At 38.7% G+C, this 26,331-nt stretch overlaps 1 protein-coding gene across 1 annotated transcript; it reads right to left on the reverse strand.

Annotated features, from left to right (window-relative positions):
• Positions 1 to 11,757: 11,757 nt before the first annotated feature.
• On the reverse strand, positions 11,758 to 12,699 carry LOC113273259. Its single transcript, XM_026523008.1, has 2 exons — positions 12,484 to 12,699; positions 11,758 to 12,306 (listed from the first exon to the last, which is right to left on the reverse strand). The coding sequence occupies exons 1-2, from the start codon at positions 12,697 to 12,699 to the stop codon at positions 11,758 to 11,760; spliced, it is 765 nt and encodes a 254-aa protein (XP_026378793.1).
• Positions 12,700 to 26,331: the final 13,632 nt, after the last annotated feature.

Genomic DNA, 26,331 nt, shown 5'->3' on the forward strand with positions numbered 1-26,331 from the left:
AAAACACCCATACTTCCAGAACGACGATTCTGGTCTCAACACTTTCTTCGCTTCCCTCCCTAAGACCAACCATTCTTCTTCACTTTGTGAGCAAAGCATGTCTGGAACGACCATTTCTTGGTTTAGGCCAGATTTGTACAGATTGATCTCTCGAATCAAAAGTACTCCGTGAAGTACATTGTTTAGGGTTTAGACTCGTTTCTCATCCACACACACGAATTTACCAAAATCCGCAGAAACCGTTTTCACCCACAAACAATTGGCGACCACAATGGGAAATTAATCTCTCGGTTATAATATTAATTTCCAATTTCTAATTCCATTCTTCAACACGATCTCAAGATAGTAGAACTCGGGTCCGTATCAGCAACAAACCCTGAGAACACTAGTGCTGAAATCATCCTGGTACTAACGCTCCTTCCAGTGGCATTAATACACCACCCGCCAACACCATCAATGCGGAAAATGTACCTTCAGGTGTTACACCGCCGATCACCAGATCCAGAGCCACTGCCGCCACTCCCAAATTTTCTTCAAGTATAACAACTCCAACCGTCACCAGAGCCGCTGCTACTCCACCATCAGGACGAGAGAATGGAGGAGTCAGAAGAAGCCGATCTCCTCTTACCACTGTTTATTTGATGGAAAGATAAAAAGTTCTCGTAAGGCTCAGACAAACATGGCTACAACTCAGAAAGAGATACCTATTTTCCTCAAGACACTAACGAAGCGGCTACCACAAGAGTCACGTCAACCCCATATGGAGCTGAAAAGGAATACTTTTAACGTCCGGCGCAAGCACTTCAGCAGGACACGCCTTTATAGATGAAGAGGCTCGCGTTGCTCCTAAACGCCCTATAGAAAGGAATCAACAATCCAGTTTCATCCCACGTGAAGATCAGGAACGACTTCTCCAAAATCGGGGCAAAGAAACTCAGCAACCCTCCTGAGTTCACAGAGATCATCTTCCCGTCAGGAGCTGCATGATTTCTGGGGACTTCGCCCACAAAATTGTGCAGTCTATGATGAAACATTTATGTGAGATTCTGTATTTCTCCAAGGCGCAACGTCAAGACATATTTGCATCCCTGAACCGCACTGCATCAGGAAAGCAGCTGTTTCCATCCAGGGAAGCCGTTCCCAAACCCCAACTCGCAGCCCAAGACAACTCCAACCGCGTCCTAACCAATGCCTTAGCCAGCGCCACCAGGAACTATTCCTCGACCAGTAGCCAAAGATTCTGCACTGGTGCCAACATCCCATGGCTAAGACGAATTTATGCACAATCCGCCAACACAAGGAGCACAGATTTCTCATGCCTTCCGCCAAAGGTTAGTTGAATTTCCGTAGCAATTTCTTCACATGTTACTCTTTCGATTTTACTCTCGTCTGTCATCATCTCATGCTTACCCCGCAACAATGCGACTGTTACGTGCTAAGCAGGGGACTTAATGTTGATGGTGGTTTTTAACTTAGGGTTAAAATTGTAAAACCTTGCATCTGACGTCACTCTGCAAGGAAACAGTGTCGTGAGTGCTAACCTCTCCACCAGCATATTTATTGAGCCATTCAATATATTTACATGAAATTTATCCATACTGGCGAATGTAGCAACCATCCCAAACGCTTTGTAAATTTCGGCACCTCGCCAATACAAGACTCAATGAGTACTTTCCTGTGCTATGTTCCTCGGAAGAACCCTTAATATCGGTATGGCATGACGGATTTGTGTTCAATGGAAGCGGAGTAGCATGAACCTCCAAGAACCGAAGTTAAGGCCATCGCACGAAATGCTCATACGGAAAGCACATTGTATTCTGTAGATAAGGATTTTTGTGGCAGCATACAAAATCCAGCCAATTATTATGATAACTCACAAAAAACTCATAAACCTGACTAATTTGCAAAATTAGGGTTTCACGCCCCGCGCAGTACACTAGACCCCGTTGGTCGAAAAACTATGCTTAGTCAAACTAGGCGATTAAATCCGCCACAACATACTGGAAGTATGGCCACGCCCTAGCAAGCCGGCCCCACTTCCCATCGACCAATCAGGTCGTTTTAAATCCGCCACACTCACACAAAGGTGTAGCCACACCCATGCTTGGCCGACCCTCTTACATTAACCAATCAAGTTGCTTCAAACTCTACATAGTGTTGAAAAGGAGGAAACCACGCCAGATGGTCGCAAAGCCAATTGGCTTCCCAAAACCCGCGCCAAACGCGCATGCCAGGCGCACATGCCAATCGGCATGCCAAACTCTCCAAACGCGCATGCCAGTCGCACATGCCAATCGACATGCCAAGCAACATGCCAAACTCGCCAAACGCGCATGCCAGACGCACATGCCAATCGGCATTCCTAACTTTCCAAACACGCATGCCAGGCGCACATGCCAAATGGCATTCCATATATGCTAATTAGGGTCTCGGCATGCTAAACCCTAATTTAGACAAAGTTGTCAGGCGCCGACAGAAGGTAGCCATAATCAACGGCTATCCTTCCTCATGAGATGCAATCTCAGCCATCCAAGTTCGCCACCGAGCTGACAGACTTGTGGCAACTTTCAGGCGACCAGCCGCCTAAAACTAATGGAGATGGCTACGCCAGGCGCCACTTGCACCATTGTTCCACTGGCATGCACGATCCATGCCAGCCATGCCGCATTGCCACTGGCGTGCACCAAAACCACTGCGCCATCTTCAGGCGCCAACACAAGGTAGCCATGATCAACGGTTACTCTTCCTCGTGAGATGCAATCTCATCCATCCAAGTTCTCCACCGAGATGGAGGACTTGTGGAAAGTTTCAGGCGACCATCCAGGACGAGTCTACTAGCACCACATGCTATTTTCCTGCGGCAAGCCCCTTGATTTTAACTTGCCGCACGTAGCAAAGTGCTACATGTTTTCCACGAAAATACTCGAGACATCAAAACATGTAACAAACTGGGGGATACTCATCAGGGTATTGGTCTGGCGGTTTACAGCGTGCGGCGTACAATACGCCCGTTACAAGAAAGTGTCATAAAGACAGGCGGTTAGTAATGGCAAGAAGTAATGGTGAAACGTATCCTTCATTATAGAAACATCAATTACAGGCGTTACCCGTTACTCTTTTCTTCCACCACTCAACTGTTTCCACTTCCTACGAGACCAGGGTACATTTTGTTGCGATTTGTATAAATAGGTCTCACCTATTTCCACCCAAAACAAGTTTTGGTCAGGAGAACAATACAACATTCAGAAATCACCTGCTAGCTTTTTCATTCAGCTAGGCAGTCCAATTTTCTGATACAAGTCACAAAACACCCACACTTCCAGAACGACGATTCTGGTTCAACACTTTCTTCGCTTCCTTCCTTAAGACCAACCTTTTTCCTTCACTTTGTGACCGAAGCAAGTCTGGAACGGCCATTTCTTGGTTTAGGCCAGATTTGTACAGATTGATCTCTCGAATCAAAAGTACTCCCTGCAGTACATTGTTTAGGGTTTAGACTCGTTTCTCATTCACACACACGAATTCTAGTTTCTTCTTAGGCTAGTGGGATTGATAGTGATGGTTCATGGTTTTTCCGGCCATTTTTTAATTTGGGCTTATGATTTTTTGTCTCTTTGATGATATATCCCTATAACTGTTGCTCTTATTTCTTAAGATTGAGTTTGGGAAAATGAATAGCAGTATCAAAGAGTCCCGACTCCCTAGATATTGTTAGGGCTTTGAGCAACTACAATGGAGTAGCGTGAAATGCATTTCACAGTGGAGTAGTGTCTTTCTTTAGTGAGGGATGATTAAAAAAACAGTAGAAGTTATTTCTATTGCTAACATGTTCATGTCTGTGATTTTTCTGAAATAATGATGGGATCTAGATACCATTTTGAGGGTGAAATATGTGAAATAGAATAAAGCAATACATTTTTTTATCTGTGTGGGGTTTTAGTTTGAAATGTCGACGAAGGATTTAGCAATATGTTGCTAAATATCGTATTTATATTTGTTGTGCTTTGGAATAGTGAAGTGTTAGATGGAAGAATATGTACTTCATTCTGACAGAATGCTGATGTTGTTTTCCATTAAGTCGCAGGAAAAAAGTGGTACTCCTCTTGTTGCTCATGATAAGTTCTCAGCACCAAAAGAAGTGGAGGTAGCATTCCCTATTCTGAAATGCAGACTTCAGTTTATAATTATGTATTATGTTGTGCTAATAACTTCTTAGTATTCAATTTCAGAAACTGGTTGTTACTCCAGTGAAGAAGGAGCTGGGTCTTGCGTTCAAGGGTAACCAAAAGAAGATAGTGGAAGCATTAGAGGTATACAACAATGCTCATTCTAATTACTAGGATCTCTTCTTTACTTATTGTAAGGCCGTACCCAGAGATTAAGTCTTCTAGGGTCTTACATTTTTTCCATGCATGCTATTTGTTTCATCTCCTCTGTCGGATAGGCCATGGATGAAAAAGAGGCTATGGAAGTGAAATCTGCTTTGGAATCTAAGGGGAGGTGGAGTTCCAAGTATGCACCCTAAGGAAGCCTGTCACCATTAATTAGAACATGGTCTCAATTGTTGGAGACATGTAACAACAATCGTAATAATTTAGAAGAAAATACTTAGCTCAAACCGGCGCTTGACTGATGTTCCTGGAGATGCACAAATAATTGTTGCAGGAACTAGTAGAGGCACATATGATATACGCTGACCTAAAGGCAATATCGCCTGGTACTCCTCTAAGATGATATAGCAGTTGTCGAGTCACCTCCAGGATACAACTACTAATAGTACCCCTCAATGTAGCATACAAAGAAGGTACTCTAAGAGCTTGGCAGAGATTTATGAAGAAAATAAAATAGTTACAGAGAAACTAAAACAGTAGCAGAGAAGATTAACAGAGGAATAAGCTACTTCTTCTCTATTTTGTATCTAATGAGCTGAAAACTACTCTCTTATATAGTGTTTTATGAAGTTACAAACAAGAGGAAAAAGCCATGCAAAGAACCCATGCATATGACAGAAATACTGGTAATGTTTGTTTAAAAACAGTGCAAGACCAAATCAGAGAGTTGCTTTTGTCAGTCATAGAGCAGAGTGTTTCTTTTACAGAAAACAACTTTAGCTTTTGTCAGGTTCAGAAAAACAGCTTTTGCTTTTGCCAGTGTCTAAAGCATGCGGGACACACAAGTCAGATAGACATAGAAGTCAAGCCAAAATACGTTCAGACAAGGAGTAAGATTCTTCTACATGTGTGGAAAACGCGTGCGAAAACTTTCAGCAAAAAGATAGGATCTAGTGAACCGACACCCACACCCGAACCCGATCCAACCGGACGGACGGACGGCGGCGTGCGTGCTTCGGTGTGAATCACCGCGCATACGGGGAAGGCAACCTTTCCCTAGTATAGGTCTTCTCCTTCAAACAAAAGTATGTTGACCCAAAGGTCCATGCTCTTTAGCCAATTCTATGGTATTTAAGTCTAAAACTCTTTAGATTTTAATCTATGTGGGACTATTGTTTTATCTATTCAAATGAAAAAACAACTAGTGGGCAATAGGTCTAGGGATCAAATCATAGTCCATGCATATTTGGTTTTAAAACAAAAACCCATTTTTTTTCTAACAATCCCCCACATGAATGATAAAACATGTCGACAAAAATACGAGAAAACATAATACATCAAAATTAGCTAAGGTGTTCCAGAGATTGAACCTTAACTTAGTGAGAGGTTATCGGAAATGCTTGTTGTAACGGTGAACACAATATCTTGAACCGCCAACAGTGAATGCAATTCAGAAATAACAACCACACTTGATGTCTCAAAGAACAGAGGCCAAGCTCTTGCCGTTGTGCCCGTTTTGGCCGTGGGCTAAATCCCGGACTTAATGAATGTCTCTAGAGAATCATCTCAAACTCTCATATGAAGCGGCCCCACTTCCAACATCCACATAGGTGAGTCCATTAAGAGTGTCCTGCCATACCCCGCTTTAAGCAAAGCCATGGTACTCATTAAGATCTCAACAGATCATCCTAATTCATGCAGGTAGAACTATCACACAGTTACACCATAGGGAGGGACTAAGATAGTGTTGTCTCGACATCACTAAAAATTAGTTGTCTCATTGAACCTTAATCTTGGGGCTCCATTCACAAGGTTGAGTATCCTTCATGGAGATTTATTCTATGAGCTTAAGTCACATCCCCTTCGATGTGGATCTAACTACCTCTCTAGATAACCCTTTCGTCAAAGGATCTGCAATATTATCTTTAGACCTCACAAAGTCTATAGAGATGATACCAGTAGAGAGTAGTTGTTTCACTGTCTTGTGTCTTCTTTTTAGATGTATATACTTTCCGTTATACACTATTCTTTGCGCAACCAATAGCAGCTTGACTGTCACAGTGGATTGCGATCGAAGACACAGGCTTGGGCCAGAGTGGAATTCCTCCCAGGAAACTTCGTATCCATTCAGCTTCCTCTCCAGCTTTCTCCAAGGCTATAAACTCAGACTCCATTGTGGATCGAGCTATACATGTCTGTTTGGAATACTTCCATGACATAGACGCACCTCCAAGTGTGAAGATGTACCCACTAGTGGATTTTCACTCATCTGAGTCTGATATCCAGTTGGCATCACAATACCCTTCTAGTACAGCAGAATACTTCCCAAAACTTAAGCAATAATATGAAGTTCCTCTCAGGTACCTAAGAACTCTGTAGAGAGCATTCCAGTGATCCTGCCCAGGGTTGCAAGTGTACCTGCTTAATCTACTCACAGTGTAGGCAATGTCAGGTCTTGTGCAGTTCATCAAATACATAAGACTGCCAATAATGCGAGAATACTCAAGTTGAGAAATTCCCTCACCCTTTTTATTTTTCAAATTACAATTGGGATCATAAGGAGTAGATACATGTTTAGCATTTTCATGATTAAACCTCTTAAGTACAGTTTCAGCATAATGAGATTGACTAAGACTATATCCATCAGACGTCTTTCTGATTTTCATCCCTATGATTACATCTGCGGGGCCTAAGTCTTTCATGTCAAAATTCCCGTTAAGCATGCTTTTAGTGGTATTAATAATATCAAGGTTACTGCCTAATATGAGCATATCATCAACATACAGGCACACAATAACATGAGAATCATCCAACGATTTAATATAAACACATTTATCAGATTCATTAACCTTGAAGCCATTAGATATCATGACATGATCAAATTTTTCATGCCACTGTTTAGGTGCTTGTTTTAAACCATACAGAGATTTTTTTAATTTGCATACTTTGTCTTCAAAACCTTTCACAACAAAACCTTCAGGTTAGTCCATATAAATTTCTTCATTCAATTTACCATATACAAATGCAGTTTTAACATCCATCTGATATATATGCAAATCATAAATAGAAGCAATAGCAATCATCATCCTAATAGAAATGATTCTTGTGACAGGTGAATAAGTATCAAAGAAATCTAATTCTTCCCGTTGTCTATAGCCCTTAGCTACCAACCTAGCTTTGTGTTTTTATATAGTTCTATCTGTTCTAAGCTTTCTTTTGAAGACCCATTTGCAACCTATGGCCTTACTACCAGGTGGTAAGTCTACAAGCTCCCAAGTTTCGTTTTGTTGAATGGAATCCCACTCATTAATCGAAGCTTCTTCCCAGAAGGGAGCTTCCGGAGAAGTCATAGCTTCCTTATAGGTTTGGGGGTTAAGACTCTACCGTAAGAGTCACAAAATCTGGACCGAAACTTTTCTCGGTTCTAACCCTCTTACTTCTTTTAGGTTTGGTCTCATCATCTAGAAACGTGGGTTAACTAGTCGAAGGAACATCTGTGAGATCATTGCGGACCCTTTTGCGAGGTCCAGACCCTAAAGGAAAAATGTTTTCAAAAAACACTACAACTCTAAATTCCATTATGGTGTTCTGACCAATGACCATGAACCTATAAGCACTAGTGTGCTCAGGATAGCCCAGGAAAACACAATCCACAGTTTTAGGTCCTATTTTGGTTTTCTTGGAACAAGGAATGGCCACCTTGGCCAAACACCCCCACACTTTAAAGAATGCATAGGAAGGTTGTCTACCTCTCCATAACTCATATGGAATTTTGTCAGATTTCTTAAATGGTACTCGGTTCAAGATATAGCAAGCAGAGAAAATTGCTTCCCCCCACAGGTTCGAAGGTAGCCCTGAACTAGCTAACATAGCGTTCACCATATATATGAGTGTTCGATTTTTCCTTTCAGCTACTCCATTCGACTCAGGTGAAGAAGGTGCAATAGTTTCATGAATGATTCCATTAAGTTTGCAAAATTCTCCTATAGGTATCACATACTCACCGCCTCGGTCTGACCTAAGAGTTTTAATTGTAACAACTCTTTGGTTTTCTACTTCAAGTTTATATAATTTGAAAGCGTCTAAGCCATCATCTTTACTTCTAAGAAAAATCTGACAATATCGAGAGTAATCATCGATAATGTCCGATTTTTTACCACCTCTAGTTGGTGTTGATTTCAAATCTCCTAAATCCGAGTGGATTAGTTCTAGGGGAGTTGTATTACGTTCAACCTTTTTGTTAAAGGGTTTTCTTGCATATTTAGATTCAACGCAAATTTCACATTTATGACCTCTGTCAATGTTTATTTTAGGAATGCAACCTAAAGTAGCAAGTCTTTCAATGGATTTGAAATTAACATGTCCTAGTCTATCATGCCAAACATGTGAGGAGTCACAAACATAAGCAGAAGAATATGCATTAACATTCAAGTTCAAAGAAAGTACACTGAGCTTAATCATGTTTTCAGTGACATAACCTTTTCCTACGAAGTCACCACCCTTAGAGATTACAACTTTGTTAGACTCATCTATAAACTTAAAACCTTTCCCAAGTAATATGGTTTCTGAGATAAGATTTTTTCATATGTCCGGGACGTGATACACGTCATTCAATGCGAGAGTTTTTCCTGAAGTGAGCTTTAATTCAACCTTGACTTTTCCCACCGCCCACTTTCGCGGTGGAAAAGTTCCCCATAAACAATTTCTCATCGTCTCCTACTGTGTCATAGGAGGAAATTTTTTTTTCTAAACTTGCAGATATGCCTGGTGGCTCCAGAATATAACCACCAGTCTCTCACATTAGTCACATTGGAGACAAGGTTGACTTCAGACACCATGCCAGTAAAATATCCAGACTCATCTACTATGTTTGCCTTATGTTTCTGTTTTGGATCATTTTTGGACTTTTTAGGCGCCCTACAGTCTTTGGATATATGACCGGTCTTACCACAGTTATATCAGTTAGCTTTTATGGTGTTTTTAGAGATACCACCCTTTGGTTTAAGATGGTTACCTTTGGAGTTACGACGTTTGTTACGTTTGTTACCATTTTTGCTGGATTCAGATTTTCCTTCATGCCCGTTATTTGATGCAGCATTATCGTTTAGGATATGAGCTTTGTTGGACATGTCTTTGCTCAACATCAGGCTCTTGTCCTTGCAGCACAGTAGTTCCTCAACTTGGATCTTTTTCCCCAGCTCTATCATGGTGATTTCACGAGTCTTGTGTCCAGCCTCCTCTTGTACTCGTTCCATAAGGGTGGAAGCTTTTCAATCACTGCAGATACTTGTAGAGCTTCATCAATAAACATGCCTTCAACAAGAATTTCGTTGATGATTAGCTAGAGTTCCATGAATTGTTCAACTACAGGCTTTTCATAAGTCATCTTATATTCAAGGAACCTAGCCACCAAGAACTTCTTGCTTCCAGCAGCCTCAACAAGATATTTTTCTTCCAGGGCTTCCCATAAATCAAAAGAAGTAAAATTTTCTTTTGCATTATAAAAGTCGTACAAGGAGTCATCCATACAATTAAGTATATGGTTTTTGCACATGTAATTCTTACTAGTCCACCTATCCAGTCTATCTTCATAACCACGGTCATGAAGACTTCTTGAGGATTTTTCTAAAGCAACTTCATCTAAACTTTGGTCTTATAAGAAGAATAACATTTTGTACTACCATCATTTAAAGTCTTTTCCAATAAACTTTGGGGGTTTGTCTACAATACTTTTTCCCATGTTGTTACAGCAAAAATATAGTAATGAAGGATATTTCCTTTAGATTGTTGGAGACATGTAACAACAATCGTAATAATTTAGAAGAAAATACTTAGCTCAAACCGGCGCTTGATTGATGTTCCTGGAGATGCACAGATAATTTTTGCAGGAACTAGTAGAGGCACGTCTGAGATACGCTGACCTAAAGGCAATATCGCCTGGTACTCCTCTGAGATGCTATAGCAGTTGGCGAGTCACCTCCAGGATACAACTACTGATAGTACCCCTCAATGTAGCATACAAAGAAGGTACTCTAAGATCTTGGCACAGATTTATGAATAAAATGAAATAGTTACATAGAAACTAAAACAGTAGCAGAGAATAATAAGAGAGGAAGAAGCTACTTCTTCTCTGTTGTGTATCTAATGAGCTGAAAACTACTCTCTTATATAGTGTTTTATGAAGTTACAAACAAGAGGAAAAATCCATGCAAAGAACCCATGCGTATGACAAAAATACTGGTAATGTTTGTTTAAAAATAGTGCAAGACCAAATCAGAGAGTTGCTTTTGTCAGTCATAGAGCAGAGTGTTTCTTTTGCAGAAAACAACTTTAGCTTTTGTCAGGTTCAGAAAAACAGCTTTTGCTTTTGCCAGTGTCTAAAGCATGCGGGACACACAAGTCAGATAGACATAGAAGTCAAGCCAAAATACGTTCATACAAGGAGTAAGATTCTTCTACATGTGTGGAAAACGCGTGCGAAAACTTTCAGCAAAAAGATAGGATCTAGTGAACCCACACCCACACTCGAACCCGACCAGACGGACGGCGGCGTGCATGCTTCGATGCGAAGCACCGCACGTACGGGAAAGGAAACCTTGCCCTAGTCTAGGTCTTCTCCCTCACACAAAAGTGCGTTGACCCAAAGGGCCATGCCCTTTAGCCAATTCTGTGGTATTTAAGTCTAAAACTCTTTAGATTTTAATCTATGTAGGACTGTTGTTCTATCTATTCAAATGAAAAAACAACTAGTGGGCAATAGGTCTAGGGATCAAATCATAGTCCATGCATATTTGGTTTTAAAACAAAAACTCGTTTTTTTTCTAACATCAATTTCATATGAGATAAAGAAAGAACATCAGAGAATCTTCACTCCATCTATGTTTGAGCCTTCGTTTGGTATTGGGAGAATAATTTACAGCCTCTTTTAGCATTCATTCTACATGAGGCCAAGCGAAGCAGGGGATGAACAGTTGAATGTGTCTAGTTTCCCTCCTGTTGTAGCTCCCATCAAGTGCACTGTCTTTCCTTCAGAATCCAAAACACGAGGCAGTCGCCAAACAAATCTCAAGATCACTAACTACTGCTGAATCTCTCACATAATTGACATAACATGTATGGATTGTATCTTCATATCAACACAACACTGATGTGAATGTATCTGCATTTGTTTTTGTTGTTTATTTATAATTTTAATCAGATAAAATCTCCTCAAAGAACAAGAGCGCATGTCAAGCACGCTGGCAAGAACCAACGGGATTTAAATGTGTAGAAACATCGGGTTTTATCATTGTATTTTTTTTTCCTGAATCACATGAATTTTATTGGTTTTAAAAAGAAGTTACATCAAGAAAATTAAGAAAATGAAGGACTCAGAAAAGGAAACAGACACAACTCAAAGCCCACAAATATAAGACCCACAAAAGAGTTAGCTAAATCTATAGTACTTGACATCTGGCATTTCAACACTAATAAGAGAGGAAGGTCTTCCAATGCAAATATGCCTTTCTCCTGCAGCTAATGATGCTCCTTTTTTGGCAATTCCATCTGCAGAGAAGTTTACTTCCCTGTAGCAATGAAGATATTTGATAATTGAAAGCTTTCTCACAACTTTTTTCCATCTTCCTCTTATGAACCATGGCACTTCCTTTTGATTAAAGACATTCACCACTGACTTTGAGTCAGAGACAATAATCACTTTCTGTTTCCCCCATTCAATTTCCAATTCTAAAGCACAAATGACAGCATATAACTCTGCAATAAAGTTTGAAGCAATACCTATGCCCCCTGTTAGAGTATCTAGCACCTGACAATCATGATCCCTGACAATCACCCAAAAATCAACATTTCCAGGGTTACCAAAAGAAGATCCATCACGAAAGACCATAGTGAAATTTAGATCTGGAGGAAGCCAATAACATTCTTTGATCATTTGAAACTTAGAATTTCTAACCTCCAACTTAAACTTTGCAATTATCTGCAGGTCATAATTCTGGTTCCATTTATTGTCTGAAATTCTTAGACCTCCTTATGTTATTAAATTCATAACTCTGCACTTGAAACTTTGCTTATTTGGCTTTTTTTCTTCAAAAAACTTCATATTTTTCTAAAACCACAATTCTTTGAGGATAATGCAAACTGCTGTAATACATACCCGCTGAATCAGAGGACTTTTATTTTTTGCTTTCCTCCAAGCATCAGTAAAATTTTTAGGCTTATCAAATTGGAAACATGAGAAAATCCACTTCCAAATTCCTACACTGAAATCACATTTCCATAAAAGATGATGCATATTGTCTTGAGCTTTCCCACAGATGCAGCATCTAGAAACCATGTCATAGCCTTTCCTCACCTTAACTTCATCATCCATATATATTCCTTGAATGATTTTCCATACATTGCTTGCCACACTAGGATGAAAGAAGGAATTCCAGATATATGCACAATAGTTTCTTTGTACCTTAATGATGTGTTTTGTAGATAGTGGTAAAAGTGGTTCGATTCTCAGACTTGCGAAGGATATTAATTAGACTTAAATTCTAATATTAAAATAGAAAACTCACTAAAAATTATAGCAAACTCAATCAAAGTTGATATCAATATTAAAAGAATACTAAGGCTAAGATTCCACTATTTTCCAAGTTCAAAGTGATTTAATCCAATATTTATATTCATGCAATTTTTTCGTTCAATTTGATTCTAAACTATTGCAACAAGTAGATTCTCAAAATAACAAGTGTAAATCCGAAGCATAGAACATCAAAAACCTAGGTCCAAGCATGCTCTATCAAAAGAAATAACAATTGCTTAACAAGAATCGTTCAAACAATTTTCACTCAAGGCAAAACAATCATAAAAATAATTGCGATAAATAAATAAATAAGAATATACCACTTTTTGTTGGAAAAATAGCTTCCTCTATCGCCTCAGAAATGGGGTTTAGCTCCTCATATTAATCACTTGCTCAAAATACATGTTTGTTGCTCAAAAGTTGATTAAAAAGAAGAGAAGGTATAAAACAACGTGTTTGTAACGGATATAGTTGTTACGAACCACTGTTACGAAATACCCTAACACAAAACTGTTGCGAACTATGAATAATTGTTACAGAAATTGTGACAAACTGATTGAATTTGAAAGAAAAGGCCACGGATTTTGCGACTGTCTCTTACTGCTGTTCTGAGTTCTTCTTCTTCCTCTCGCCTGTATCTCTGCAACTTGGTGTTTTTGTGCTCTGTTATGTTCTAAACTTCCCCAAAGTGTACGTAAGTCTTCTATGATCTATCCCAACTCCTATTATAGTCCACAGGTCGATTCCACTTCAAGAAATCTTCGGTTCTTCTTATCTTCCCTCCACCTCAAGTCTCGGGACTTCTTTCCTGCCAAGCTTCTCTATGTCTTCTGTTTTGTTGAAACTTTTCTAAAGATAGCAGTAAATCTTGCAGAGTGCATATCCTTCCAATCTCACTATGTACCTTCCACAAATACAACCAAAAATTCCCGTAATATTAATCCTCCCCTGTTTTGACTAAAGTCCGTGTAAATTTCTTTTTATCGAGCCTCAAACACATACGAACCCTGTTTTGAAATATCCAGCCCAAACCAATCGAAATCCATGAGAAAGTCCGAGTAAAACTCTCCATGTTTCTGTAAAATAGAAACCCATGATATTTGCCTCCTTGTTTCGACTAACACCGACTTAACAACCCAAGTTTCTTGATTTAAACAAACATACCATGCCTGTTTACTCCATTCAAGTACGTACCAACGAATTTCTCCGATTGAATCTCTTCGGAAGTTTCCCAGAGATTGAACCCTAAAATTTCCCGTAACTGGTTTTGTTTCCCGCCAATTTTTTTTTTTCAAATGAAGAAGATGGTCGCCCCCTATCCAGAGTAGGGGTGCGATTAGCAGCTGCCTGGAAATGGGACGTCCCTTAGTAATTAGGTTACCCCTTATCCAAAGTGAGGGTCCGAATAGCAAATGTCCTCCCATGAACGCAAAAAAAAAACACTTTTCGAGCCAATTTCGCCGCAAAATCTTATTTTTCCAAAGACACCTACAAAGACATAAAAAGCCAAAATAAATACAAAATCGAGCACTAACAATATACATAATTGAGAACAAAATAGACACATAAATGCGTCTATCAATACCCCCAAACTTATTATTTTCTAGTCCTCGAGCAAATCAAATCCAGAAAATAAAATCCTAACTCACTGTCACAGGCATCGTCGATTGCATTTAGCGTATGCAATAAGCCTTTAAACCCCTAGGTGTCCCTAGTGGCCGAGTTATAGTCTCGGGAGGGCTTACCAGAGGTATACCCACAAAACCTTTACTCCAGATCCTAGCTATCTACGCAAAACCTTGGAAGGCACTAAAGAATCTCCTTGGTTGGCATACTTATTGACTACAGGAGGAAGTACCCTGATGCGAAATTCCAATTGTTGTACACAAGTTTGCACTCAAGCATACTAAAATTCATATATAAGTGACAGAGCTCTACTCAGATAGTCGCACTATGGACATCAATATCCGGAGTCAAAACTAATAACATGGATTGATCAAGAAGATGGATATAGAAAAACATAGATAGTTTTGATGTTTACTATGTGAACGGTGTTTCTCATATCTGCCTGAAGGCTTCCGCTAAAATGAACCTATCATAATGGACTGAGATACTAGTCTGACTAATATCAACACACTGGCATATACAAGGGTACCAGTGGTCGACTTTATTGAATTTATCCCGGTTGGTCTGATGGTCTGGTCTCAGTTCTTTTTTTTGTATCTCAATCACTCTGATTCACCCTAGCATTGGTAACACCTTGTATCGTGAGCCCCACCTAATCACTTAGATAAACATAGTTTAAAAACAAAACAAAATAAAAACAGAAGTGAAAAGGACTTAACGATATATGGTGAAACTATCATATTATTTCTAACACCTGAGCTATGTGCTTTTATGAATAGACTCTTTAGATGTTGCCATCTAGTCAGATTGGTTGCTCAACTCCTACAACCAAAATGCTTCCATCCACTTAGATTGGTTAGTGCCATCCTTAATAGGCATAAATTTCTAGGCTCTGGAGTTTATTTATTGTAACAAAAAGGCAACACAAAGTTTCTACCCCACCCAAAACTTAAATCTAACATTGTCCTCAATGTTTCTAGTGAAAGAACATTATCAAAAGTATAAATAACATGAGGAAATAGTAAAGAGAGAAGTCGGAAGGATAGTACCTGGGTGAAGTGTAACCAAAAACCTACAAAAATTATATACAACATACAAACCGCCTCGATGGTCAATCAAGGTAAACAGGGACCTCCTCAACATCACCTGTAGGAAAAGGTTCTAAAAAGGGATTCAATCTCTGACCGTTAACCTTTTAAGAACTACTACCATATGGTGTATCAATCTCAACAACGCCATGAGGAAAAACAGTACGGACCACAAAAGGACCGGTCCACCGAGAGCGCAACTTCCCGTGGAATAGATGCAAACGAGTGTCATACAGAAGAACTTTTTGACCTGGATAAAATAACTTTCGTAAAATATTCTTATCATGTACAAGTTTTATTTTGTTCTTATACTCCTTAGCACTATCGTATGCATCTCTACGAATCTCATCCAACTCATTAAACTGGAGTTTTCTGTGAGATCCTGCCTTGTCAAGTGAAAAGTTTAGGTTCTTAATAGCCCAATAAGATCTATGCTCTAACTCAACGGGCAGGTGACATGCCTTTCCAAATACTAAGCGATAAGGTGACATTCAAATGGGTGTCTTAAACGCAGTACGATAAGCCCATAAGGCATCAGTAAGCCTCGATGACCAGTCTTTCCTATTAGGATTAACTGTTTTCTCTAAAATACGCTTAATTTCCCTATTGGAGACCTCTACCTGACCACTAGTTTGTGGGTGATATGGAGTAGCTACTTTGTGGGTAATACCATATTATTTCATTAAAAGTGAAAATGGTCTATTACAAAAGTGTGAACCTCCATCACTAATTATAGCTCGCGGTGTACCAAATCGTGTAAGTATATTCTCTTTCAAAAACTGGACTACGACCTTGTGGTCATTTGTTTTACACGGAACCGCCTCAACCCATTTAGACACATAGTTTACAGCGACAATTATGTAAAGATAACCCAAAGAATTAGGAAATGGACCTATAAAATCAATGCCCCACACATCAAAGACCTCAATCACTAAAATAGGGTTCAAAGGCATCATATTTCTACGGGAAATGGTCCCTAACCTCTGGCAACGCTCACAAGAAACACAATGACTATGAGAGTCTTTAAACAATGAAGGCCAGTAAAAACCGCACTGCAATATCTTAGCAGCAGTCTTCTTAGCACTAAAATGACCCCCACATGCATGTTCATGACAAAAGGAGAGAATACTGGACTGGTCACTCTCAGGTACACATCGCCTAATGATCTGGTCTGGGCAATACTTAAACAAATAAGGATCGTCCCAAAAGAAATGCTTAACCTCGGCTAAAAACCTAGAACGATCTTGTTTACCCCAATATTGAGGGGTTCTACCAGTAACAAGATAATTCACTATATCTGCATACCAAGGTGATTGGGAAACAGAGAACAATTGTTCATCAGGAAAGTTATCCCTTATAGGAAGGGAATCACTAGGGGAACTAACAACTAGCCTAGACAAGTGGTCTGCTACTACATTTTCTGCACCCTTTTTGTCTCTAATGTATGGGGAAAATTCCTGCAACAATAGGATCCATCTAATCAATCTAGGTTTGGTATCCTTCTTAGATAAAAGGTATTTCAAAGCAGCATGATCAGTATAGATTATGATCTTAGAACCTAATAGGTAGGACCTAAACTTATCCAATGAAAACACGATGGCTAAAAGTTCCTTCTCGGTAGTTGTGTAGTTCATTTGGGCGTCATTCACAGTTTTGATAGCATAATAAATCACATGAAGTAATTTTTTTTCTCGTTGTCCTAAAACGACGCCTATAGCATAATCTAAAGCATCACACATAATCTCAAAGGGTAGGTTCCAGTTAGGTGCCTGGACTATGGGAGCGGTAGTGATTAAAGTCTTAAGCTTCTCAAAAGCCTCTAAACAAGCATCATCAAAGACAAACTTAACATCTTTAGCAAGCAAATTGCAAAGAGGTCTAGAAATCAAGCTAAAATCCTTAATGAATCGACGGTAAAAACCTGCATGCCCTAGGAATGACCTAATATCTTTTACGGTTTTTGGGACCTGTAAAGTCTTAATAAGGTCAACTTTGGCTTTGTCTACCTCTATAACCTTTGAAGAGACGATGTGCCCTAACACAATTTCTGATTTAACCATGAAATGGAATTTTTCCCAATTAAGCACTAAGTTTTTTTCCTTACACCTAGTCAACACTAATGTCAAATGATGCAAGCACTCATCGAAAGATGAACCAAATACTGAAAAATCATCCATAAAGACCTCTAAGAACCGTTCTACCATATCAGAAAATATGCTCATCATACAACGCTGAAAAGTTGCAGGGGCATTACATAGTCCGAAAGGCATGCGTTTATACGCGAAGGTACCAAAGGGACAGGTAAAAGTGGTTTTCTCTTGGTCTTCTGGGGCAATAACGATCTGAATATATCCGGAGTAGCCATCTAAGAAGCAATAATGACTATGTCCAGCTAACCTCTCTAGCATTTGGTCGATAAAAGGAAGGGGAAAGTGATCCTTCCTTGTGACCTTGTTCAATTTCCTATAGTCAATACAAACACGCCATCCTGTGGTCACTCGGGTTGGGATTAACTCATTATTATCATTCTGGACTACAGTGATACCTGATTTCTTGGGGACAACCTGAACGGGGCTAACCCACTTACTCTCTGAAATTGGGTAGATAATACCCTCATATAACAACTTAAGCACCACTTTTCGAACTAACTCTTTCATGTTAGGGTTCAGTCGACGTTGCATCTCCCTAGAAGGTTTGGAGTCTTCCTCTAAATGAATCTGATGCATACACACCGTAGGACTTATACCCTTTATATCTGCTATAGTCCACCCTAAAGCTTCCTTATTGTCTTGAAGTACATTTACTAGCCTACTTTCCTGATCACTATCCAAATCGGAAGTTACAATCACAGGTAAAATCTCAGATGGGCCTAAAAACACATACTTTAGAGTATCGGGTAGTGGTTTAAGGTACAACTTCGGGGGCTTTTCTAAAGAAGGAATTAGGGTAGTCTCAGAAACTGGTAATGGTTCGAACCTAGCTTTCCATCTATCAATGTCTAACATGAGGGTAGAATCTAATAGAGCATTCACCTGTTCAATAGTGCTATCGTCGTCAAAATCTAAACCAAAATGGGATAGACAACTTTCTAATGGGTCTTTAGACAAAATGTTTGGTAATGACTCCTGAACTAAGGTTTCTATCATGTTCACCTCTTCAACACATGTGTCATCTAGCTCATGAGGTATCTTACTGACATTAAAAATGTTCATCCCCATAGTCATATTACCAAAAGATAAACTCATCGCACCATTTCGACAGTTAATGATCGCATTAGACGTAGCTAAAAATGGGCGACCTAAAATCACAGGTATCTGGTTCTCTGGGTCAGGGACAGGTTGGGTATCTAGGACCACGAAATACACTGGATAAATAAACTTGTCGACCTCAATAAGAACATCCTCGATAACACCTCGAGGGATTTTAACAGACCTATCAGCTAACTGCAGTGTCATATGAGTAGGTTTCATTTCACCAAGCCCTAGCTGTAAGTATACATGGAATGCCAGTAAGTTCACACTGGCTCCTAAGTCAAGTAAAGCTTTTTCTACCCGGAAGATACCTATTGTGCAAGCAATGGTAGGAGAACCTGGGTCTTTGTACTTTGGAGTTGTAGTGTTCTGAATGATTGAACTTACGTGACTAGCTAAAAAGGCTTTCTTATGGACGCTAACTTTTCGCTTTCGCGTACACATATCCTTAAGGAACTTGGCATAAGCAGGAATTTTCCTAATTGCATCTAATAAAGGAAGGTTTATGGTAACTTGCTTAAAAACCTCCAATATGTCATTAAAGCTCGACTCCTTTTTTCTTGGTATTAATAGTTGGGGAAATGGGGCTCTAGGCATAAAATCAGACCTTTCAGGAACCGAATTCACATCATCAGAAACTTTATCAGTCTCCTCAGCTACTGGTCCTGAGAGGCGAGATTCTGAGGGGTGAACTACAATATGTTCACTATCGGGAATGGTTACCTTATTGTCTACAACTCTACCACTCCTAAGGGTCCTAACAGCATTCAATTGATTCGATGGTTTTGCACCTAATTCATGAACTCCTCTAGGGTTGGGTTGTGTTTGACTAGGAAACTTACCTTTTCTCTCTCAAAGAATCACTTATCATACCAACCTGGGTTTTTAACTCGGAAATAACCTGACTATTTTCTTGTCCTATCCTGTTACTAGCTTGTAGACTCTGTTCTACGGATAACTGAAATTTTGCAGTTTGTTGAGTTAACAAGGCGAGAGATTCCTCTAAACTTAGGATTTTCTTATCTGACTGATTCTGAAACTGAGCTAGTCCTGAAGGATTCTTAGTATAGCCAAAACCTGGGGGAGCATTAGAATTACTAAACTGACATTGACTTTGGCCATTAGACCACGAAAGGTTCGGTCGGTTTCTCCAACCAGGATTATAGGTTTCTGAATATGGGTCAATCTTTTGACAGTTATCAAATCTAGTGTTATTATAAAGAGCATTGGATTTCTCTTCAATATTCTGTCCTTCCCAAAAAGGCTCCACTCTACCACTAGTCTGGCCCACTTCTAACCTTTTTGCCATAACATCAATTTTGGCATCTGATTCAGAGCCTCCTTCTACCCTATTAACGTTTCCTCTACTTAAAAGAATTGTTTTCTGGGGTGCCCTACTATTTTCCCATTGCTGGGTTTTTTCGGCGATTTCATTAAAAAATTTCATCGCCGCATCAACAGTTTGGTTTTCAAATACACTAGTGCATAGAGACTCAACCATGGTCGTTGTGGAATAATCTAAACCCTCATAAAGGATCTGAACTAGACTAACCTTTTCTAAACCATGATGAGGACACTGGGATAATAAATCATTGAACCTTTCCAAATACCTATATAAAGATTCTCCCTCTTGTTGTGAAAATGTGCATATTTGCGTCATAATAGACGATGTTTTTTGCCTAGGGAAAAACTTATTGAAAAAAGGCAGATGTAAGTTGTTCATATGTCTCAATTGACTCGGAGTCCAAACTATATAGCCACGACTTGGCCTTATCTTTCAGGGAAAATGGGAATAACCTAAGTTTCAAAGCATCATCATCTAAGCCTCTTATTCATAGATTACTACAAATTTCCTCAAAATCCCTAACATGGTAATAAGGGTTTTCATTTTTTTTCCCTAAAAAGATTGGGAGCATCTGTAAGGTCCCAGGTTTCAGTTCATAGGGTGCCTCCGTTTCATCTAACTTAATACACGAAGGACGAGTAGTCCTAGTCGGATTCAACAAAGCTTTTAAAGTTGCCATTTCTGGCACTATCGGAATATTAGGGATTCTCTCCTCAAGCGGACGTTCAAAAACGGACTCTTCAAAAATCGTACTTTCTAAATTGAGGTAATCGAGACGTTTAGAACTACTAGGTTTCTCTTTAACAAATCTACCTAGGGCGTCTCTTTTACGTCCAGGCATGCTAAAAAAAAGTAAGGAAGGGGATTCTATTCAATCACAAAACAAGGCTGACTCAACCAAATCAAACCTATTGATTTCTAGCAAACAAAAAGCACGATGGATCCACTTATATTGTTTCTAGACCAGCTTCTAATCCTTCGAAAGGGAATTCGTTATAATTTAAGCAAAGCCCTCTGGATTCAATCAGAGTTAAAGTAAGTTGAATAGAGGCGAGGGAAGCTCGGTGGAGCTTTGATACCCAAGGCCTCACCGGTATTACAAGGCGGCGCAGTCACGCATTCAACTTACAGAAACCGTCAAAAACTTCGAAGTATGCTCAAAAGAGTAACCAATATTTTTCGAATGACTTTCCTGTTAAGCTCGTTACCCTGTCGGTCTCGTTCTAATCAAAATTTTAGGCTTAGGTTCGCGTTTGGTGTCGTTTTCCTAAGGCGGGCAAGAAGAGGACGGTGATGAAATCCGAACCCTTATCTTGTATGGCCAGACCTTGTCCTTTACTAGAAAATTAAATTCCGTATTCAGTCCTCAACATATAAGCATACGAAAGAAGACAGTAACTCGCTGACAGGGGATTCACGAGTGTTCAGAATCTTACCTCCCGTTCCAGACGGGGGATGAATCGGTTGTAGTCGACTCGGGCCACTGACTCCTATGTTAGTGTACGAATCCAAGGTGCAGAGACAATATCGTAATTCTCCTCCTTCTCTGCAAACAGTTTATATTTAAAAGTACCCTTCCGTAGAGTAAAAATAAAAATAGTGTCCAAAGTCCAAAAGTCCAAAGTGTCCAAAAAGAAAAGAAAAATTACAAAAATAATAACTAAGCCTAATACAATATGTATACATATATATATATATATATATATATATATTTTCTTAAAAAGGAAAAATAAAATAACTAAAAAAAAACTGTCTTCTTTTCCGTTCTTTTCGCTTTAATCTTTCGCTCCAAGTCTTTTACAAAATCACCAAACTCCTTGGCTCAATTTTCTTTATGATCCAAAACCTGTAGACAAAAGATAAATACCCAAAAAACGTAAAATCAAAAAAAAAAAAATTAATAAAAACCTAAAAAAAATAAAAGAAAAATAAATCTAAAACCCTAAAAGCAAATTCGCGTCGGCGGCACCAAAAATTGATGTGTTTTGCAGATAGTGGTAAAAGTGGTTCGATTCTCAGACTTGCAAAGGATATTAATTAGACTTAAATTCTAATATTAAAATAGAAAACTCACTAAGAATTATACCAAACTCAATCAAAGTTGATATCAATATTAAAAGAACATTGAGGCTAAGATTTCACTATTTTCCAAGTTCAAAGTGATTTAATCCAATATTTATATTCATGCAATTTTTTCGTTCAATTTGATTCTAAACTATTGCAACAAGTAGATTCTCAAAGTAACAAGTGTAAATCCGAAGCATAGAACATCAAAAACCTAGGTCCAAGCATGCTCTATCAAAAGAAATAACAATTGCTTAACAAGAATCATTCAAACAATTTTCACTCAAGGAAAAACAATCATAAAAATAATTGCGATAAATAAATAAATAAGAATATACCACTTTTTGTTGGAAAAATAGCTTCCTCTATCGCCTCAGAAATGGGGTTTAGCTCCACATATTAATCACTTGCTCAAAATACATGTTTGTTGCTCAAAAGTTGATTAAAAAGAAGTGAAGGTATAAAACAACGTGTTTGTAACGGATATAAACTGTTGCGAACTCTGAATAATTGTTACAGAAATTGTGACAAACTGATTGAATTTGAAAGAAAAGGCCACGGATTCCGCGACTCTCTCTTACTGCTGTTCTGAGTTCTTCTTCCTCTCGCCTGTATCTCTGCAACTTGGTGTTTTTGTGCTCTGTTATGTTCTAAACTTCCCCAAAGTGTACGTAAGTCTTCTATGAGCTATCCCAACTCCTTTTATAGCCCACAGGTCATTCCACTTCAAGAAATCTTCGGCTCTTCTTATCTTCTCTCCACCTCAAGTCTCAGGATTTCTTTCCCTGCCAAGCTTCTCTATGTCTTCTGTTTTGTTGAAACTTCTTCTAAAGATAGCAGTAAATCTTTCAGAGTGCATATCCTTCCAATCTCACTACGTACCTTCCACAAATACAACCAAAAATTCCCGTAGTATTAATCCTCCCCTGTTTTGACTAAAGTCCGTGTAAATTTCTTTTTATCGATCCTCAAACACATACAAACCCTGTTTTGAAATATCCAGCCCAAACCAATCGAAATACATGAGAAAGTCTGAGTAAAACTCTCCATGTTTCCGTAAAATAGAAACCCATGATATTTGCCTCCCTGTTTCGACTAACACCGAGTTAACAGCCCAAGTTTCTTGATTTAAACAAACATACCATGCCTGTTTACTCCATTCAAGTACGTACCAACGAATTTCTCCGATTGAATCTCTTCGGAAGTATCCAAGAGATTGAAACCTAAAATCTCCCGTAACTGGTTTTGTTTCCCGCCAATTCTTTTTTTTTTCAAATGAAGAAGATGGTCGCCCCCTATCCAGAGTAGGGGTGCGATTAGCAGCTGCCTGGAAATGGGATGCCCTTTAGTAATTAGGTTACCCCTTATCCAAAGTGAGGGTCCAAATAGCAAATGTTTTCCTATGAACGCAAAAAAAAAAACACTTTTCGAGCCAATTTCGCCGCAAAATCTTATTTTTCCAAAAACACCTACAAAGACATAAAAAGCGAAAATAAATACAAAATCGAGCACTAACAATATACATAATTGAGAACAAAATAGACACATAAATGCGTCTATCACTTAATTTCTGAACAACATCATGAACTGAAAATGATCCTTGCAGATTTCCAATCCAAATAAGCTCATCCTTCCCACCAGCCACATTTGGCATTGAAGTAGATTTAAACAATTGTTGCATTTCATTAGGCAGGGACCACTCTCCATTCACCAATAAGTTTGAGACTTTTAACATTTTGTTTTCTTTAACAAAAGGACTAAATCCAATTTGATCAATAATGGGACTATCCCCAATCCATATATCAAACCACACTGAAATGTCTTCTCCATCACTTATGTTCCATCTTGTATCCTTCTTAAGAGAATCCCATTCCCATTTCAGTCCTGGCCAAACTGAAGATAGCTTCCAATTTGTATTTCATTGGCCAAACTTGTTTTGATATTTTGCTTTGAAAAATAGAGCCCAATCTTCAACTGACTTTTGAATCTTCCACATCATTTTCATAAGTAATGCCTTGTTCATTATTTCCAATCTTTGAATGCCCAGACCTCCTTCATTATAAGGAGTACACACTTTTCTCCAAGAAAAAAAAAGTATATTTTCTAATTTCTCCATCACCAGACCAAATGAAGTTTCTTATTAGTCTTTTACAAGTTTTAATTACTGAGGAAGGCCATTTTTACACTGTCATGTTGTACATTGGCATGCCGCATATGACTGATTTGACCAAAACCACTCTTTCTTGAAATGATAATAATTTACCCTTCCAAGTAGCTAATTTTTCCTACATCATCTCCACCATTGGCCACACAGTACTGGTCTTAACCTTTCCTGCTATTAGAATTACTCCTAGGTACTTGTCAGGAAAATTGCTTAGCTCCATTTACAATATATCCTTAATCATATTCTTCCTTTGAATTGAAGTACCATCAACAAATAATTTGCTTTTGTTTTTGTTGATAACTTGACCAGAGCTGTGTTGATACTCCTCTAATAATTCCATAAGAGCAATAAGACTTTTCTTTTCTCCATTGCAAAAGATAGAAACATCATCTGCAAAAAACAGATGTGTTGGATGAATGCTTTGTCTTATAACCATTGGTTTGATTTTGCCTTCCTTGACAACTTGAGTCAATTTCCTTCTCAGAGCTTCCTCCATTAGCACAAATAAAATTGGAGAGAGTGGATCTCCTCGCCTTAAGCCCCTCCCAACTGAAAAAAATCCACATGGGCCTCCATTAACCATGACAGAAATTTTGGCTGACTGAAATATACTATGCAACCACTCATACCACTCTTATGAAAAACCAAACTTCTTGAGCACTTGAAAGAGGAATTTCCAACTAACAGTGTCATATGCCTGAGAGATATCAATTTTGAGACCAACATTTCCACATCTTCTTTTCTTTTTCATTTCATTCACCATTTCTGAAGCCAAAAGAATCTGTTCTTGGATGCTCCTTCCTTTCACATATGCTGCTTGTTGAGGTGAAATTAGTTTATTCATAAGAGTACCCATTCTTGTGGCTATTATCTTAGTGAAAATTTTGAAACTAACATTACTAAGACCAATTGGTCTAAACTGATTTGGATTCCTTGCACCTTCAACCTTAGGAAGTAAAACCAAAAAATTTGAGTTAAGTCCCTTTGGTATGAACCTCCTTTTCCAACAGAATTGAATGGCTTGAGTCAAATTATTTCCTATAATATGCCAGCAAGCCTTGTAAAACCAACCTGCAACACCATAAGGCCCTGGGGAACTATTTGGATCCATACTAAAATGTGAGCGTTGTCATGAATGGCCAAAACAATTGTTACATGTGTCAGCATTCTCTTCTTGCTGGCTATATTAGTTGCCATGTTAACTTATAAAGGTTGTGCTTTAAAGTCAGGTTAAGTTTGTGCTCATAATTAAGTTTATAAACATACAACCTTATCGCAAGTGCCTAATTCGTTGAGAAAATCCTGCCATAGGAGGAAGTTGATCTTGGATGATGCCACAACGCTTAAGTCGGATCGATTGGGGCTGATTCCACCAGATAATTCTCTTTAGGAAGCCAAAGATAGAAATCTCTAACTGAAAAATATTACTTGAGGAGGATTTTCAAATAGACCAAAGAAGGATTTACTTAACAAAGAGAGAGAACTACCAGTAACTGAAAATAAGTACTATAAGCTCTTGTTAATTGTGTGTTTTGTTGCATTGGTTCTTTATTGATTTATTGGATATATGTAGTTAGTTGGGAACATCGTATAGTACCCCTCAAAATCCATTTTTTGAAATATCTTCTTACAAGTTGCTTCCAAAAACGAAGGTAACTATCACAAATTGCTTCGTGAAAGCAATTTTTTTAAGTTGGCTCCAAAATTGAAAGTAATTTTTTTAAATTAACTTCAGAAAATGTTACTTTCTACCTCATGGAGGTATTTGTGTAAGGTCGACTAAGATTCCCTCTAGTTAGTTTTGAGGTTACGAACTGATGACCATTTGTTTGCAATGAAATTAATTTGCTAGTTAGATATTTGATACGTGAGAAACAGACCCGTGATATACTG

The sequence above is a fragment of the Papaver somniferum genome, chromosome 4, assembly GCF_003573695.1.
Source record: "Papaver somniferum cultivar HN1 chromosome 4, ASM357369v1, whole genome shotgun sequence".
Classification (NCBI taxonomy): Eukaryota; Viridiplantae; Streptophyta; class Magnoliopsida; order Ranunculales; family Papaveraceae; genus Papaver; species Papaver somniferum.